The sequence below is a fragment of the Drosophila mojavensis genome, unplaced genomic scaffold (genome assembly GCF_018153725.1).
Source record: "Drosophila mojavensis isolate 15081-1352.22 unplaced genomic scaffold, ASM1815372v1 contig_19, whole genome shotgun sequence".
NCBI lineage: Eukaryota > Metazoa > Arthropoda > Insecta > Diptera > Drosophilidae > Drosophila > Drosophila mojavensis.
Genome location: NW_025318726.1, coordinates 1,827,790 through 1,848,668, shown reverse-complemented (window position 1 = coordinate 1,848,668; position 20,879 = coordinate 1,827,790). Strand labels below are relative to the sequence as shown.

At 34.6% G+C, this 20,879-nt stretch overlaps 1 protein-coding gene across 44 annotated transcripts in view; it reads left to right on the top strand.

The window, feature by feature from the left end:
- Window positions 1-20,879, top strand: part of LOC6572415 (calcium-activated potassium channel slowpoke) — a 59,447-nt gene that overhangs the window by 5,892 nt on the left and 32,676 nt on the right. For 16 of the 44 annotated variants that reach the window (XM_032728137.2, XM_015166405.3, XM_015166393.3 and 13 more), the window contains 6 exons: window positions 3,984-4,322; window positions 13,548-13,706; window positions 13,866-13,977; window positions 14,333-14,484; window positions 14,856-15,023; window positions 18,840-18,931. In XM_032728137.2, the coding sequence (XP_032584028.1) occupies window positions 3,987-4,322; window positions 13,548-13,706; window positions 13,866-13,977; window positions 14,333-14,484; window positions 14,856-15,023; window positions 18,840-18,931 (1,019 nt within the window). In that variant the 5' untranslated portion in view covers window positions 3,984-3,986. Of the gene's footprint in view, window positions 1-2,675; window positions 3,524-3,983; window positions 4,323-13,547; window positions 13,707-13,865; window positions 13,978-14,332; window positions 14,485-14,855; window positions 15,024-16,502; window positions 16,595-18,839; window positions 18,932-20,879 lie in introns of those variants that run through there. The other 28 variants (XM_044007594.1, XM_044007606.1, XM_044007602.1 and 25 more) reach the window with 8 other exon arrangements.

Sequence of the window (20,879 nt, the reverse complement as noted above, 5' to 3'; positions counted from 1 at the left end):
ATTGATTTCTAAAACAAATAAATTGACTTATGTATATACAACATAGACAGCTCGAATGCTCAAAGAAAACAAGTTTATAGTCGATTTCTAGAATGATTTACTTCTAAATGTGACACAATGGTACAATATCAGTAAGTTCAAGCATCTCATTAGATTCTAATACAATTTTCCGACTAATTGACGTTCACTTCGCCTTATCAGCATATTTCGCATATCAATTATCAATTAAAATGAATCGAGCCTTCTTCTTATACCCTGAAACCACTGCATATGGGAAGATGGGGTATCATGAGTTTGTGAAAGTGTATGGAAGAGATAGAAAGAGACTTGCCAGTCTTTCATATATAATATTTCAGTACGTTTACGTTTGTCTCTTATAAATGCAGCCACAGACTTGACTCTGTATACCATAAGTAGTTGATTTTTTCAATAGTTACTTAATTAGCTATCGATAAAAATCGATGAATGTTAACTTTACAAATATATATATTTGTCATTATGTAGATTATTTATGTAGTAATTGTTCACGCAGTAGATTGTATATGCAGCTTAAAAGTGTTCTGGGTATTTCTCAGTGGGGCACTCATATAAACACATTGACTTCATATTGAATTATTAATGGGTATACGACATCATACGTCATCATCGTACACTTGTGCCTAACATTATTCCATGCATTTCAAATTTCAAGGCTAGCTATAGATAGTTTTAAAAATACTCTTCTAAATACGCGAATTCAACAAAATTTTATAATTGGCCAAATGCAATAAGGCAATAATTTGAAACGCTGCAAGTGTCGTATATGAGGAGAACTAAAACTATAATTAGGGCCTTGCTCGACTAGAGGATACCAAGTAAAGGTACCGGGACTACGATTGCCAAGTCAGAATAGATTATGCTAGGAAAAATGCGATGCACCGTAGGCAAAAGGCACCGTAAAGCAAAAAAGGAAATTAAACTAAAATCACTCATGGAAAGAATTTCCTTTGATGTTTTGTTATAGCCGTGGTTAGCCGTCTTCTGTTGCATACTTTTGTACACAGGCATATTGCCGCTTATTAAGCACTCTCAATGGGTATAGGGTATTAAAAATAAACGCTGCTGCCCCGGCTCGGCGTGGCCCGGCTGATGATGATGAGCAATTATGGCTAGTGGAAACGCATAGTTAAGACGGAGGCATAGTTAACTGGGCCAGCTTGTTTGCATGTCGGGGCGGGTGGAAGCGTGGGTCTTGGGGTTCTTTGTTGGTCTATCCCCGCAGGAAATAGCAAACAAAACGCGTAAATTATGAAACGACAGCTTACTGGCAACATGGCGTGACTGGGCTGAGTTAACCTGTCGGTTCCTCGATTGCTGCTGGGAGTCACAATGGGGCGACAGGTCAGAAAGAGAGTGAGAGAGAGACAGAGGGAAGGAGAGAGACAGAGAGAGCGAAAGCGACTGAGAGATGGAATGCAAAATGTGTGAGTGTTTCGTGTACTTGTTTTGTGTGTGTGCTTAGAATGGCACTGGGTAGAAAACAAAAAAAAAAAAAAAAAAACTCATAATTTATATATTTATATTTGCCCTGCTGCTGCTGTTGTTCTTGTTGTAATAACAATTCATTGTTGGCAGCTCACCCACACATCGACACACATACCCAGCCTTTATTGTACAAACGTGCAAATACTCTTCAAGTGGCCATGTATATTTTCTCGTAAGGTTTGAGTCAATGATATAAGAAATAATGAAATTTCTTTAAAATCTATGGAAATATTTTATTAAACAGAAGAAAGATAATGTATTTTCATTTATTTTTCTTAAATTATGCTTTTTTACATTTTTGACTAGTCGAATAAAATATGATAATATTTTAGTTCCATAATATACATATATATACATATAATATTTGGTAAAGAGTATTTATTATTATATAAAGTGTTTCAATAGACAAATAATGCATTTCTTTTTGTTGTTCACATTTAATTTAACTTATGTAGCTCACATGTATTTTGTATTTTATTTTACTGTTGATAAGTTAAAAAAAAAAAAAAAAATAAAAAAAAAAATTAAAAAAATAAAAATAATTAAATAAATAAATTTTTGTATTAATATTTAAGTTCATGATTTAAAACTCCTAAAAATAAATATAAATTTCTTAAAGAGAGTTTTTGTTGTATACTATAGTTACAGTATATAATAAATTATTTATTTTACTTTTTTTCATACTTTATTTTACATTTAAACTATAGGTAGATCGAGTGAAATAGAATTATTATATTAGGAAATATAGTTTGGCTTGGTTATTCTCGAAGAGAATCCAACAAAAACAATTGATTCTTGCAGTTCTTCAAAGGAACTTAAAGAAATTTGTTGTTTATACCAAATAAGCTAGCTTTTTGATGGGGGAAAGGGTATGCAATTGTGATTGGCATAACTGTTAGATTTTCTTGTATTTTTTCTTTGGCTTTTAATTAAATTCAAGTGTGTCGCCTGCGATGTCAGTTTTCGCGGTCAACCAGACAGAGAGCCAGTCCACGTCAGGAGATAGCACGTTGGCTAGCTGAGCAGCCGACTAGCTGAGTAGCTGAGTAGCTGCGTGGCTGAGTAGCTGAGTAGCTGAATAGCTGAATAGCTGAATAGCTAAGGCTCCTCAGCGCCACATTCGTAATGGCCTGTTCATTTTCAGTTGGTGCGCGGCGTTTGGGCTGTTCGCTCGGTTCGCCTCCTTTTTTTGCTTGGCTGACTTTGTGGTCTTTGCGTGTGCTCTGCGGTGCTGTGTGTGCGCGTGTGTGTGCGTGTGTGCGCGCGAGCTCGTGTGTGTCAAATGCAGATGTATCTATAATATATACATATATACATTTATTGCATGTGTACGTAGCATACGCAGTGATTCATTGAGTGCGTTGGCCCCGTTATTGAAAAGCGTGCAAATTTCGAAAATAGAAAAGGCAAATAACACACACACACACCCATAGAGTTTGTAGTGAAGTTTAGCCTGCTGCGCCATTCCCATTCATTAGAAATTCGTGTTTCTCCCTCGTATGCTGAAAATGTCGCATGCCTGAAGTGTGACAACCCAAGCAAATTGTAGCCGCGTTCTGTGGCGAGCAGCGTTCAGCGTTGTGCGTGTGTGTCGCGTCGCGTCGCCTCGCGTACATTGCGAGATCACTTTAAAAATAAAAGAAAAGATTTGTTTGTTGCTATTTTTAAAGGCGTGCCAAGTTTTTGTGTGGCGATCCGTTCCGTTTTTCGGTGTCGCGTCTTTTGGCTCTTTGGTGGCGTCATTGGCCACTTGGCCATGTCCAAAGTTGCCAGGGGCCTATATGCACTTGAAAGCCCAGCGAGTCTCTCTTGGCCAACAAGCATAATCACAACATCACTACACACCATTGTACATATCTATCTACATATATAGTGTGTATATATATATCATTTATATATATACATTTAAATACAAATATCTAGCAGTGAGCCGCAGCAATGTAAGCTATTTGCAATGGCAAGCGGTTTGATCGGCACAAATATCAGTGAATTGACAAATGTAAGCAATTATCCCGTGATGTGTCAGCTACTTATTTTTATATATTTTTCTATCATTTTTGTGCATTTCATGTCCGACACTCTCTGTACTTTATTTTTGTTTACATTTATGCGCTTCGCCATGCAAACTTGAGCCAAAAAAAAAAAAAAAAAAAAAAAAAAAAGAACTTGTGGTCGATTTTCTAAATGTCAAACGTGACGTATGTGTAATAAATGAAAACATATACATACACATGCATATGCATACATAGTATGTACATACATATCATATAGTATATATTTTTATAAATGGATGCCGCCTTGTGCTCAAAATGTTGTCAAATGTGTCTTTAGTTATTCATGTTATCGCTAATAGTTGCAAACATGTTCATGGATACTAAATAGCTAATTAGTTATTAACTTGTTAATTGTGCCAGTCGCTTCCCAATACTCATATCAATATTTATTGCGCACTCTTGCAGGGGATGTCGGGGTGTGATCAGAGCACTGTCGAATCATTGGCCGATGATCCAACAGATTCACCATTCGATGCCGATGATTGTCTCAAAGTTCGCAAATATTGGTGTTTTCTGCTATCCAGCATATTCACATTCCTTGCTGGCCTGCTCATTGTATTATTATGGCGAGCGTTTGCATTCATCTGCTGCCGCAAGGAGCCGGACCTGGGACCCAACGATCCCAAACAAAAGGAGCAGAAGGCGTCACGCAACAAACAAGAGTTCGAGGGAACATTTATGACAGAAGCAAAAGACTGGGCTGGAGAGCTTATCTCGGGTCAAACAACAACTGGTCGAATTTTGGTAAGTCGCACTTTACTTTACTTTACTTACTTTATTTGAATTGCATTTAAATTCAATTTTAGTGAGAATAAAAGAATATGAGTGGATAGAAATTTTCGTTAACTGTGCAAAAGTTACATTAATCAAACATATTTGAATTGAAGACGAAAATGTCTGTATAGTTTGAATATGCATATATTGGTCAACCAGTATAGCCGATCAACATAGATCGTAGCTCGATAAATATGGAATATCTGATTTTTATCCATATGCCATGCCCCATATAAGATTACCCACATAGATTTGTCTAGGGACCAGAATTTTCGTCACAATAAGCGTATGAACGCTATCAGCGGAGTCGTTATAACCGGATTAAAAATTTTGAAATTTTTGATAAACTTATAGAGCAAGCAATACAAATCATTGGAAAATAGTTATATAGACTGCCAGTAAGATCAGCAGTAATCAACAATATATACTATATATGCTATATATGCTATATATATATTATACACTGTAACTGATCGAATAGCTAGATAATTGAGACTTTAAGGATATCAGCGGGCTATTGTACTTAATGCAACTATATTGAATATGAAGATCAAATTATGGAAACAAAATTGTTCCCGTTATCTTACAATTTTGAACCAAACTGTTATAGTAATTTCCATCCTCAAAAGATAAAGCTTTATAAATTATCCCAGGAATTATCATGAGTACATTATATAATGGTGATATTCCCCGACATACAAATGGTCTTGTTATACTCCCGAGTATATTTACCAACATTTATGTATCTATCTTCTCGCTTTTATGCTCCAAGGGTAGAATATTATACGATTTTCTATGTACTCAGAGGAGATACACAATAAAAACCTGAACACCTTATAAAACACCAAGTTAAACTGCTAAGCAAATAGCAATAACAGTATGGCCCCAAACCAATATACTCTTTTCCCCAGTGAAAAGGAGTATAAATACACGTATAAAGCCAAGTGCATTTGGGCTATTCACTCAATTGGCGTCGCTTTCATAGGACTTGCACAGGGCAAACAAGTTGCGTGTAAAATCTAATGTTTATATTTTTATTGTGGCACATTTCGGTGCTGCCTCCAACGGTTGCATGTCAACAGCGGAAGCAACAAAGTAAATCAACCATTTCCATGTACCACAAATACTCGTCAGCAAATTGATTTATTTTGTTTTTTTGTGTGTGTTATTTGCCGTATGTCGGCTGTCGGCTGTCGGCTGCTTTGGGGGCTTCGACTAAGTCCGGGGATCTAGTCGTTAACAACTACTTAGTTATAAGCAACATATGTGCTGATAACTGAAGATATCTAATGGCTGGCAACCGGTCCCATGTGCCTTGCGAAATATGTAAACAAATATTTTTCTACATTATGCATATGTCGCATTACGTAGTCATCCATTAAATGGGAGTTTTTTACTAAGCTCAATCTTAGCAGCGGTATTCAGAACTTGCCGACGCATTTGCTTAAGGTATTACCTAGTACTAGACTGCTAGACCTTGGTCTATCTACAAATTTATAATGATTCTTTTTCACTGTTTAACAGAAAGATTAGGCATTTGTGTATATTTTGCTTATAAGCTAAAAGTTACTTTTCTATGTTTTACTATAATGCCCAGTACTTTTTAAAATATGTAGGCATGGTATATTTTTGTTCATATAATAATATGTGAAATGTTTCAAACCACTCATAAAAACCTATAAAGTATTTTTACTGATCTGAAACAGTAACAATAGCCGAGTTCATAAAGTCAATCATCAGGCCGAATACGATCAGTAGCAACAGCCTGTGTCTGTATTTTGGTTCCATTCAGCCTGTCATTTCTTTTAAAAGTTCAATTATCAAAGCAATTTAATAATTCCGATTCAAGATTTCGCTTTTCAGTAGTTTAGATATTCTCTAAAGCTCTAGCCATTAATATGGTTTCTCCAATATTGATTTGAGAGTCTAGATTAAATTCATATTAATCATATATTACATTTGAGACATATATGCGATAGATATTTATAATAGTATTGAATCAATATTGTTGATTCTGATATTGAAATTTATTATTCTTCAGTTCTGTTTTACAGAAAGTTCGTCTATAGTTTCATATTTATTTCAAAATTAACAAGTAAGAAGGCTCCAGTCGAGACTGCTCGACTAGGAGATACCCTGGACCCTCCAAGCTGATATTCTAATCATTCTGGACTTATTTTATGCACACATACATACACATGCATCCACACGCATGCATAAGCCTGCGCTCTGCTAACTGCGCAGTAAGCAGCGACTGCGCTTGGGCAGCGCTGCAGTGTGGGCAATATTATGAGAATTTATTTGTTGAATAATTTCTTTTGTAGACATACGATCTTAATGAAACTTTTAGAGTGTAATCATATGGTGAATATGTGTGTAAATTCCAAAGCACAAGTCTCTAGTACTTGAAATGCGTTTTTTACAAATTGGGGGAAAAGGGGGCGTGGTATCCAAAATCTGTAAATTACAAAATCTTTGTATCGATTAACTTTATATACAACGCAAATTTGAAGACTCCAGGTCTAAAAGTGTTTAAATTAGGTTAAAAAAACAAAATCAATTTTTCGATTATTCTCGATAAAAAAGTTATCGGACGATTTATCGAAAAAATAAAGCAAACTCGTACTGCGTATGGTATACACGAGTATGCATGCCAAATTTCAGCTCTCTAGCTTTTGTAACTTCTGAGATCGACGCACTCATACGGACGGACGGACGGACGGACGGACGGACGGACGGACGGACAGACGGACGGACGGACAGACGGACAGGGCTATATCGACTCAGCTTGTCGCGCTGATCAAGAATATATATACTTTGTGGGGTCTGCCACGCCTCCTTCTGCCCGTTACATACTTTTTCACAAAACCATTATACCCTGATTTCCCATTTTCAATGGGTTCAGGGTATAAAAATGTATCTAGTATGCTATCTTCAATTAGTAGCTACAGATAGAAACACTAAATATAGTTTTAACATATTTCTTTTAAGAATTTGATAAATTTAGATATTTCTCCAATATTACTTGAAATGTTAATACACAAACATCTGTTTATTATGATAATATACCATAATAGCGTATATGTTGTGATATATAGTGGCTAATATATACACTGAGAATGCGCAAATATATACAAATACATCAAAGCCCATTCAAGCATCGAGTATAAGACATTCGTAGCCGCACATATGTTTATATGTACTTAAAAAAAAAAAAGTGTCTTGGCATTTTAAAGAATTTTTTTATATGAATAGTTCATTTTATAGAGCATAATCTAATTCAGTAGGTAAGCCAAATTGGTTGCAAATAGTAAAATCCATATTTTATGGCATATTTTTTTCAAGGTATGAAACTCTTCAAGGTAAAAGATATGGAAGCTATGAATATTCATACGTATAATTGAATAATTGGAGTGAAGAACATAACATTTACGGTTATCTGAAATTACACTTTTGTGATTTGTTAACATTGTGGCTTCAGCAATTCTTGACTTTATCAGGCCTCGCCGATTGAAAGAGACCGAATAGGGCAATGGAATTCCAGTTTGTGCGAATGCAGTCAAAATACATATTACGTTCCTTATCAAAAGCAAGTTTAGTATTGATGGTGTGACAACCATTGGAATAGTTGACGACTATAAGATACCCTGTATATTGTTTGAAAAGACATGATAATAATAATTCAGTTGAATACAAAATATGCTATAAAAAATCATATTGTATAAGATTATTTAATGCCCTGAGATTATTAAAAATGGGTATTGAATTATATATAAATAGAAAAATCCCCTGTTACCCATGCGTCCAAATATATATGTTCTTGATTATCGCTTGGTTCCTAATGGTCTATATGTCCCTTAACCTGTTCGATTGTTGATTCGAATTTGCCGCTTTACTGGAATGAAGTAGCGGGGAGCAGAGGCGATTAATAAATTCACAATATTTTACATTGATAAACACAAATTCATATAAAAGTCATCTGAGAAAATAATAGTAACTTAGTATACTTCAGTACATAACTAAATACATACATATATGTATATATGAGTAAACATAGTAAGCATAGGTGTATGTATGTATGTATATACATAAAAATATAGGCATGGCTCACGTAATATTTGGCCTTTCTTATTTTGCAAAGTGTGTAATAATATAGAGTGCGAAATGATTTTCGTTCGATCAATTCAATCAATGTTTGAGACAGACTATAGGGAACAAAAGCTCATAAACTAAAATATATATGGTGTATCTGTAGATGTCACGCGTATGATCGGAATACCCTTAATATTATTCGATAGACAACATATTTTAACTTGATATAAGTCATCATCCATCATCATATAGCATATACCCTTAATTTGTATAGTTTTTGTGGGCATACAGGGTATGAGAAGAGGAAGTTGAAAACAGTTTTTGCTCGATAAATGGCGCTGCATGGCTGTTTGCCATTAGTATAATACAACCGGCATAGCTAGAGCTACAAATACTTTCAATGTTCGCACACTTGCTCCAGCTCCAGGTGACGCCCACTGGCGAGCCCACGCCCACTTCCCATTAGAGTTTGGTTTGTGTGTGTTTATCGATATTGTTGTTGTATGCAAAGAGTCAGTCAAATGCCAACAACTACAACAGCTTTCAGCTAATATAGGGATACAAAATAAGCGAAGATATGTCAGAACGCCAAAGCAGCGCAGGAAAATAAAAGGACAACAAAAACAGAAACAGCAACAGCAACAGCAACAACAATGGCAAATAACGTGGGCGAGTGCCAGGAAAAGGCCTAAAGAAAATCGATAAAAAAAACTCGCACACATTTCACTGTTACCAGGGCCAAGAGAAAGACAGCGGTAGGCAGTGTCTGGAGTGTGGGTTGGCTTGAATGTTTATGGCCTGGCCAGGACTGGTTGGCAGAATGTGTGGCATTGTTGGCGTTGTTGGCGCTGTTGCAGCTGTTGGCCGCATTTTAGATGGCTTCTAGAAGCCTTTTGGCATTTGCCACTGTATCCTTTCGATTCGTTGTCATTGTCTCAACCACTATTGTCAGTGCCTGAATAAGCAAGTATGGATTTCTTTTCGGCGCTTACACAATCGACATTGCCTTTAACATGCACTTTAACAGTAACTTTTACTTGAGACCCGCTGCTAATTGGCTTTAAAACTCTTTAAAGGGAATCGCTGAATGCGGAAGTGGAGCCAAAGACTTTCGCACAGCATTTATGGCAGCTTATGTCAGGTGGCAGGTCATGGGGAGGGGGCCGTGTCGGACACATCCGATTGCACTCGGTCACGCCACCAAGACGCAATCGCTCGGCACTCTTTAAAAAAAAAAACGTAGTTGCGGCAATTTGTGGAAGTGGCAGGCGCCGTTGGTTCTGCAGCAGCGTTTTGGGCCATTAAACTGCAGGACTGGGTCTCTTCTTCTTCTCTGTTGTGTTTTTGCGTCATAACTAAATTGATTGGTCTGATTGGACATTGTGAGCAGCTGGCACTCAAGAAGATCCTATTTGCAAATGTATACCAGTTTTATGGGTCTCCTAAATCATGAAGAGGCAAAGCGAAACGGTTTGCTCCTCTGCATTAGGTTAATTGCTTCAAGAAATAAATCATGTCTCATCAGAAATTCAAAACATTGAAGCAAATCTTGTTTATATGAAATATTTTATTACTTTCGTTGTGTGTCTAATATACAGTTGGAATTTATTCAATAAAGTTGTCTCATGCAATATTGGCAGCATTGACTGACCTTGATAAAGACAAATTTCGTACCCCAAGCAGCCCTATGAAATCTTGAATTTGGCTTTACTGTATAGACTTCGGTTTAAAAACCACTTTGTTATAAGCTAAGTTTAACTACAATTTAATTTAAATAATTCGATTTGCCTTTAAAAGTTAGTTGGCAAAAGATTAAATTGACAGTATCTAATATAGTAGGTACAGAGAAATTTATGGGAGTCGCTTGAAAATTTAAAAAAAGGATCCTCGACTGGGTATATAATAAACATGTTAAAATTCAGCAGTTGGTAATAGTTAATCGTTAAATATTATGATTCTAACACTATAAAATATAATGTGTGGTAAATACTATTTAGACAGATCAGATATTAAGCTCCTTATAATAATTTATTTATTTAATATTTATTAGTTGGGCACAATTTTTAAGTTGTAGAAAGTACATATCTTTTTCATATTGATATTGACGCGAGAGTATGTATATATTCAAGTCTGTTGTCTTGCAAATATCATTGTTTTTGAGATACCGGAAATTGTATTGTACTTCGAGATTTGCTATGCCTCTAGTGGGCGTATTGGGAAAATCTTAACATTTGATCAGACGAAGGTATACCCGAGTTTATTTTCCAAACAGCAACATACTCATTTCATTACATAAGTGACTACAATAATTAATATAAATTGTTTCATTTAGTGTGTCCCATTTTGATTGAATGAATATACTGAAAATTCAAAGGTTTTAGTAAAAGCTTTCGCCATAATTTATAAATAACTTCTAATTTTCGCCTTATCGTGTGGGAATTATCTGCCTCACCATTTCACAACAAATTAATAATAACCTTTAAGGAATACAGAACTCATGTGTTTTCCTTAACAACCTCTGGGTGAGTTTGACATTTGAAGTTCAAGACTTTGCTTAGGTTCATATCGTTTTTGCGGCCCATCAGAGACTTGTGGGTGTGAGCATTTGAGAAAGGGATTGACCCAGTTTATCTCTGATGACCATAAGAACAAGAATATTCGTAGCAATAACAAGAGCAGCAAGAAGTTTTTATCATCTTTGTGGCCGTGTTACGTAGGCGTCGTTGTTGTTCCGTCTTCCTGGCTTCTGTGCTGCATTGATTACCTTGTCCAGATTACGTCAGCGGCGTATTGACTACTGATGACTACGGCCGTACATACCTAATGGGAATGACTGACGTCAACAGCGGATGAGATTATGACTCTCTGCTTCATTAGATGCCAGCGACGATTAAGTTAACTTAATGAAAAGACAACCGGTGACCCGTGGCGTATACCTAATCTTAAGGCAAAGCTATCTCTGAGGAGACTTCTTTGTAGTATAAGCTGAGCTACAACAATTTACTGCGAAAATGTTTCGGTATGCGATACGAGCATTTGCATAACAATAACAAACAACGAAAATCAGCTGTAATATAGGGCGTAAGTAGCTTGCGTGCGTCTTTTGCCAAATTTAGATTTCCTTTTGGGCTTTACTCTGTTCGATTATCAAAGCAATTTCGTCTATGTGGCTGAGCGAGTAGCCAAACAGTGGCAATAACAATAAGGTACATCCACAATAGCACGAAGTGCCTGCAGACGACACTGTGTTGGCCAAGGGCCCGCGCCTGCCCCAAGTTGCTTCACCTTAACTGGCCTTTTCATTTTGGCAAACAGCCCTGACATTTAACTGGCGCTCGACTCGTGCAGCTGTTGGTGCTGCTGCTCCTGCTGCGGCTCCTGCTGTCGCGTTGGGCAGGCGTCGTAACTCAGTCCAGTAATTACCTGGTAAAATTTTCATTATTGCCGCAGATTTATCAGCGGAACACCCTCGACTAATTGCTGCAGTGATGTCGTTGTCGTACCTTGGCTAATAAATCAAATGGGCCACAGAGTGCAGCGCAGATCCGGTCGAAACACATAAACCCATTGAATTATTTTTGCATGTCACTCAGCTGTGCCAAGATGAGAGGCAGCTCATCAAGGCTGCAGCGACTCGAAGCACTAAATCTGCGCAAATATATGATATATGTATAGGATATATATTGAAATAAGAGCACTATTCTCTCATGCATGCATAGCAAACAACACATGCATCCACACAAATCATGAGATCTGCTGCGCAGTTCACCCTGCGACTGTGCTTATGAGCTTTGCTATGAGAAATTATGGACTCTCTAGATATGTTGGTATTAACAAAAGACAGCCTTTAGTATCTGATATACGATTTGTTTTAATTTGGTTTATATTAATTAATATAATTATTATTAAATAATATTAATTAATATTTGTATATATTTATATATATATATGTATGTATGGCTCTTAAAACTGCATAACTAAATCTAAATTATAAATTTTTCCATCCCTTTTTATAATTGATGATCACATTCAATTCATGCAAATTCATTTGTATCTTTCAAAGTCCATCGAAATTGTTGAATTATTATAATGAATTCTTTAAATGTGTAAATATACATATATCTTACTCTTAGCTCTTTGATTGTAGGAGATTTTTATATTTATTTGGTGTAAAATCTTTACATCATAATTTTTACCTTTACAACATATAGATTGGTAGAGCAAAAACCCTTATTCAGTTTAAAGGCTAATTCTTCTAAAAAATTGAATCTTAGGACTTTAGCGCTTAATGATAGACGAACGGAACAATGAATGGACCGGGTTTGACTTTTTTGTTGAGCAAGCTCAAAATATGCATTGAAAATTATTAGTATTATACTTTCGAAGGATGAAGATTACCTTTGTTAAAAAAAATATAATATTTAAACAACTCAAACCGTTTGGGACACAAATTTCAAATTTTTCATGCAGTAGATCAAAAATTATTTGAAAAATAATCATTCAATCGAAATCATATGTTTTGCATAATATAATTTAAATTTAAACCTACGTGCAACCTGAATTTCTTTTTAAGTTGCCCAAATTGTTTGAGAACAAGATATTGAAGTTCCTCAAATTTATAAAAATTTCAAGCGAATAAATTGTTGCCTTCTAATTGATATTGAAGTCAATATTTTAATTATTGAAATGAAACATATTGAGATGATAAATTCAGTTTGATTATTTTCAGAAAAATATTTAGAAAGTATAATGAGCAAATTGTCCATTAATCGTTTATTTATCTGGTCTCCGAGCAAGTAAAGATGGTAGAGAGTATATTAAATTAAGTCTAGTGCACAATAATATGTTGACTTATCAATGCAATTGTTAATAATTGCGAATGATAAGGATATTTATCTAATTTCTTGGGTTTTATCAATCGGATAGTAGATCTCGTGTGAAATTATTGTTTCTGTGCAAGACAAATGTGTATTTTTATTTTTTTTTTGCAATAGAATAAGGTCGTTCTATATTTAAAAACTATTTTTTCACTTACTTTAAGTTTAATTTTTACTTTATGTTTAATAATTACTAACGGCATCCTTTTGCTCTGTTTTCTTTCAGGTCGTACTCGTATTTATACTCAGCATTGCATCTCTCATTATATATTTTGTTGATGCATCTAGCGAAGAAGTTGAAAGATGCCAAAAATGGAGTAATAACATTACTCAACAGATCGATCTCGCATTCAATATATTTTTTATGGTTTACTTTTTTATACGAGTAAGTTCTACACGTCATGCTTATTATATTTCTTGATTTTTTCTTTCTGATCGCAATTCGATTGGCCATTAAGCCATTAGTTAATAATTATTTGTAATTTGATTTTGGAAAAATTGTAAATTGTAAATTGTGTTCTTTTTATTAACAATTTTTTTCCAGTTCATAGCGGCGTCCGATAAGCTTTGGTTTATGTTAGAAATGTACAGTTTTGTAGATTATTTTACAATACCCCCGTCCTTCGTATCAATATATTTAGATCGAACATGGATCGGTAAGCGCAACAAAAGAATTACCTAAATTTATATTAATTCCCAACAACAATTTGATGCATACAAATCGGTTTCAATGTCGAAGATTTTCATATTTTTACTATCCCCCTCCCATACACACACACACACACGCACGCATAGAAATGCGCGAACACACGTTACCGTTACCGTTAAAGTAATACTTCATTTAAATAGCTGTAAAAGGTCCTTTTACCGCGTGCCAGGATCGATTTGTATGCATGCAATGTGCTTTACTCAACATACATACATATCCACATATATGTATGTATGTATGTATGTCTCTGTGTATGTGCGGCAATTATAATCTGTGTCCATATATATGTGTATTATAAACAGGTCTTCGATTTCTTCGAGCGCTACGTCTCATGACTGTTCCAGATATTTTACAATATTTAAACGTACTAAAAACATCGAGCTCAATACGTTTGGCTCAACTAGTATCAATTTTTATATCCGTGTGGTTAACAGCAGCGGGCATTATACATCTGGTATGTAGACACACAAACACATATACACACTCACCAACACACACACCTACACACGAACACTCAACAGAAAAACGCACACACACACCCACACACTCACACTGTATTCAGCTATGCATGACGACCGTCTTCCAGCCGGCTCTGTGACAGCTCTGCAGTGCGTGCTTGAGCCAGTTGAAGAGATTACGTATACGCCGCGCGGCACGCTGTCACAGAGCACGAGTGTGGCAAGCTGACGCTGATAGCTGAGGAGGGCATGCGTGGCGTTTTTTTGCAGTGCCCCAAAAAGGTTCCATTTGTGTTCAATATGAATAATCGCTGATGCGTATTTATTTGCAATTGATCGATTGCAATTGCATTTACTTAAAATTTAGCTGGAGAACTCTGGCGATCCGCTGGATTTTAATAATGCTCATCGTTTATCTTATTGGACCTGTGTCTATTTCCTAATTGTGACCATGTCGACGGTAGGATATGGTGACGTTTACTGTGAGACTGTCTTGGGAAGAACATTTCTCGTGTTCTTTCTGCTCGTCGGCTTGGTAAGTTGAACAACAAAATGCTGAAACACTGAAACAAATTACACATTAGCAACAAATATGTCAATGAATCCAAACTCTCTTTTAGCAAATATAGACAATGTTTCTCTCTCTCTCTATGTCTCCTTCTCTAACTCTCTCTCTCTCCCAATTCCCCTCGGTCTTACCCAATTCACATCGAGGCCCATTGAGTTTTAGGCCAAGCGACAGCGGTGTTGTCAGTGTGGCAATGTGTGAATGGTTCAAGTTCTGATTGTTGCCAAACGTACCATAGTACAGTTGCGCTCAAAACTAGCTTAGAGAACAAGTATCCAATAGAACATGTAAACTATAGCCTCCAGTAACAGTAACGTTAACAGTACCAGTAACAGTACTAGTAACAGTAACAGTACCATTAGCCCAAGTACTTTACTCAACCTGAAGTTGCCCCTACAGAAAATACAATCCGAGTCTTAGCTTAAGGATTTTATCAAACAATTTTACACTTTATTCAATTAATAATCTAAAAAAAAAAAAGAGTATTTAAACGATATGCTACGTTTTTTTCTTTGTAAATACAACATAGAACGACTTAATAATGGTGCACCGAATTAATTATGAAAGTTTTTACTTTGAGACTAAGTTTCATTTATCTAACTATCTTAAGCATTCATCAATCAAAGTTTCGTTAGTTTGACATCACTTGTAAGTAAGCTTAACGCGTTCCAACGTGCGGTCTCATTATCCACTCTCGATTTGCTCTTATCTCTACCCGCACTCTCAGCGACATATACTACATACTTACTCGTACAGCAGCTGGTAGTTGATTAATTTTGAAAAAAAAAAAAAATAAAAACAGTTGCCTTTCTCCGTTTGTCTTTCTTTTTTTCTGTTTTTTTCCTTCTTTTGAATCAAACTCGAAACAGATGCATGCAGTTTATCTATTTTTTGTATACATATACAATATATTTGAATCTTCAATTTACCTATGATTTGGTAACAAACTACAACAACACCAACAACTCGTAGACACCGACACTGACACTGACACCGACAAAAAAAAAAAAAAAAAAAAAAAAAAAATGAAATTGCAAAACAAAAATGTATTAGGAAGACAGCGAGAGGGATCATACATATATATATTATATATAATAATAATAATAATCAAAATGTTCCCCATATATAAGGTATTTGCTTTTTATTACTGCATGCTTTATGCTGGCTGCCGCAAATTTGATTTGAAAGTAATTTAACCCAACTGCTTTAAGGTTCATACTCAGATAAGCAACTTAATTTAGTGTAACCATAAGTAAGAGCCTCCTTTGGTGTGACTGCCTGACCTCGATTCGTACCCGTGAAGCAGAGGAAGTTATTTATCTGTAAACCTGTTGCTCTACCACACACACACACCTCTTAGGTCTTAAGAATCTTTGATTTTGCTCAACAAACTTGTTAATTTCTTGCTGTATTCGTATGTGTGGCATATACATATATATATTTTAGGCAATGTTTGCCAGCAGTATACCGGAAATAATTGAACTCGTTGGTAGTGGCAATAAATATGGCGGTGAACTGAAAAGAGAACACGGAAAGAGGTAGTCTATAACATTCCAATATTCAATAAAATAAACGACATAAAACATCACATTTAATCAAGAACAAGAAATGAGAATCATTAAAATGAAATGGATAATACTATAAAAACAATTAAACACAAATATCGATCAATTAATATCAAGTTGAAGATGCACCGAATAATTTGCATTTATTTGTAAAGAATAGATCAAAGATCTATATAAAGTATATGCTGGAAAACTTTAGTATGAACTTTAGCTTTGCTTTTTCCAGCAGCTCAATTTCAAAACTTGAATTAAAGTCAAATGAGGGCTATGAATGTGCTTAGCATTCGTATTAGGAACACAACAACAACAAAAACAAAAACAACTCATAATCAGTAATCAATTAGTTACGTTAATATTCAATTATCAAATTACGTACTTAGTCTGTTACCCTTTGTTATATATATCCGTATACTTTTATAATTTACCAAATGGATTTGTATTTTGGTAACTCGCATACAAAGTTGACTGTAATGCAAAGTTCTACTAATATATACTATATATTTACCCATCATCAAATGTAGCTGACAGTCAACTCTGACTAATAAAAGTCATCTGATTACCTAAATAACTTTTCAATAAAATATATATCTTACCACAAAAAAAATAACATGATATTGATAAATCATACAAGTATAAAGAACTTTCCATATTATTATTATTTAAATGATTTTTTTTTAAATACAGATCAGTTAGTCGTCTATTTTTTTTAATGTCAAATAATTATGTTAGGGTTTTTGTATTTGTATTTTGCTTTGATTTATTGATGAACTCTCACACATTGCTTTCAATTAGTTATCAATTCGTTCTCTAAACACTTTGTAGGCGTGTGTTTTACATGAATTTTACTTTTGGCCCGAATACTCTGTCCATTTCTTGCTTTTCCGTTAACATTTGAGTTATGTTTGATTTGCATTGCTTTCCGTTTTGATTTTGCAATAAATAACACCAGAAGTACAAAACAATTTCAGAATAGTTAACGGTTTGTTTTTTAATCATTTGTTCAACGTTTTACAGCATTTGAGCAACATTTACGGCGCCTTCTTGTTAACACGATTAAACTTAAAAAAAAAACATCGGTCACGCATTGCCAAAAAAAAAAAAAAAAAAAAAAAAAATACAAATAAATTTTTAAGTACACGTAAATATGTTAATTTCAATTTGAAGAGAGTTTAAGCTACATTTTGCAATAATTAATTCAATTTTTAAATATTGATCCTCAAGTAAAACATTTTTTGTCAGTGTCACCGTAATTTCTAATACCTTTACAATAATATTTATAATTATTTGGATTTTCATTTCAATTTGTTTTATTTTGAAAGACAACTTCCAATCAAGTATTATAATATAAATATATATTGTAATATTTGGAAATTGTCTCTCGCTTCGGTAAGCCGAGGCTTCTGTTTATTGTATAATCACTCAACAAGGCATTTAAGCATTTAGGTTTATTTATTACTCAACAACTCTATCTTTCTCTATCATTGCATAACATTTAGCCTACTCACTAGAATTGGAAGCTATCGCCATTTAAATTTCACCCCTTCCCCTAAAAATAAAAAAATAAAACTCATTCGTGCGCGCCTAGCTGAGTCGAGACTAACTTCGCACACTTCTAGGCAGCCATAGAGCACTTGTCGTGTACAGCTGTAAATCTGTAAATTTTAGACCTTGAACAAATACGTAACTACAGTAAATATTATATTTAGATGCGGTAAAAGTGAATATATCTTTTCAGAGATCCAAAACTGTATATAACGAAAATATAAATAACAACCAAAAATCAATTGTAAAATTAGCTGTAAAATTGAGCGAATGTCAAAAGTATGCGAGCGCGTATGTATGTATGTATGTATGTATGTATATATGTATATGAGAGTGTATGTGCGTATGTATGTGTGTGTGAGTGAGTGATCGGATTGAGAGTGTGTGTGCATCACCAGCGTGAACCGTGTGGTTGTGGGGGAGCTGTGCTTCCTCCTCTTGTCCAGCGTTGTCTGCTTACTTTCATTCACGTCGTCGCGTCGTCCCCCTTACGAGTCTTGTGAGTGTCGCATTAAGTGGAGTACTGTACTGCAAATTCTTTTTAACACAACACCATCCAAAAGACCAGCAACATCAACTAGTTAGCCAAATACTAAAACTGCAATTGTAACTGAAACTGAACTATTTTGGCACTTCTCTCTATATTCTAAAAGTGTATGTGTGTTGTTGAATTTAGGCCGTGTTCGCTAGTTGGATACCAGAAATCACTGAACTGGCTGCCCAGAGAAGCAAATATGGTGGAACTTATAGCAAGGATCCTAGAAAAAGGTACACGAACACGTTGCTGGCTGTACCACAAAAAAAAAAAAAAACCAAAAAAAAAAAAAAAAAAAAAAAAAAAAACAAATACAACAAAAAATGCAATAATATAAATCAAAAACCAAATAACAAAAACTACACCAAAAATATAAAATACCATAAACTATAAAGCTACAATCGCTACAATCGAATTAACCTAAGTTTTTCTTATATTGCATTCTTACTAAACTTCAGAAATTCAAAATGAACAACCTTTTATACGATCTCTTATTATTATTTCATTGCCGTTTTATGTCCTTATTTTTTTTTTTTATTTTTGTTTTTCTTATTATTAGTTTTTTTATTTTAATTTGAGTGTTATTTGACGTCACTTGAATTTGCATAAAAATGCTCAGACATTTGTTATCAAACTCTTCTGCTCAGCAACTGACCCACAGAGCAGTTGATTAAAACAGCAACGAAAAAAAAAAAAAAAAAAACAGAAATACGAAAATCAGATCTGAAACCACTTAAAACAGTTGCAGGCAGCTTGAATTGAATATTAAAAAGAAAAAATGTTAAGTAAATCAAATTTGAAACCTTTCGAAATACCCATAACGGCATTGGTTTCTTGGTGGCATGTGAAAGAGCAAAAGAAAGAGCAGAGTTCCGACTCGGCTCTCTTGAATGAAATACGTAAATCAAGCAAGGCTTAAGCTTAAATGTCGAATTCTTTGGTTGTTGTCAAATCCTTCTGTAAGTCTTGTTATCTCTCTAAAACATAATCAAAATGCTAAGCATCATCACAATTGTTGTTTGTCAGTTGGCTTCCTTAGATGATGAGAATGTATGCAAAGCAGCAGTTTCTCTGCTTTAATTGAACCCAAAAGCTTTTGCCCTAGACATCGTAGCGCCTGGCGGATATGCTACACTTTTTTCCAAACACACATTGCAATATCTATATATGAATATAAGCAGAAATTCTGGCATCTGTCTTCACACATTACACTACAACAATGGATTACTACTCGTACTGCTACGATTCGAATGATAAATACTCTGTATACGTTAGTGTGTATGTAGTTTGGCTTTGACAGTAACATTTATTGATTTCGTATTGTATTCGTTGCGCTGCCATAACTCAAAGCATGCATCACATTTGTTATTGATTCATTTCGGAATTGATTGCAAAAACAAGCCAACAGAGCAAACAAATTTATATACACACACACACACACACAAAAAAACACACACATACACACAATCTACATATTTGATATGCTTAATTCGAATTTTTGAAAGACAATTTACAGAAGGGTTTGAATTAGTTGTGTGTGAGTGCTAAAAAAGAAAAGAAAAACCAAAAAGAGAGCAGAAATCGATGAATTTTGGCATATTTAGCTGACGCCGATGCATGGCTTCTGAGTTCTAAAGCAGAAGTCTAAATAAATATATATTTTGTTAAATACAAATCCTGATTTGTTTTTACATTTTAAAGCTTGCTCTATTTTCCTTTAATTTTGTTTTTCTTTTGAAGAGCAATTATCTATATATGTATATGAAAACTTAAAGTGTCAGCTTATCTTGTATTTAATTTTGGGCTTCACTTAAACCCTTTTGAAGTTTGCCAAAAAGGTTTAACGAGCGAGTTTTTATGCAACTTCAGAGCAGAGTCAATTTATACAACAAATTGGTTTTGTTTATAGTTTTAGTTATTCCCCCGTTGAAATGCTTCGAACCAAATAGCTTTTTTCTAACTTTGGTTTTTGGACTTTCTTACAAATAAATAACAAAAAAAATAATTTACAAATATTAAAAAAAAAAAAAAAAAAAAAAAAATGCATAACATTAAATTGTTTGTTGGTTTGTTTGTTGGAACACACACCACGTTGCCGCTTAAGTTCTGTATTGATTTGATCTATGAACATTAATAATAATTTATTCGAATTTTAATACACGTTTTATAATTCTACTTAAA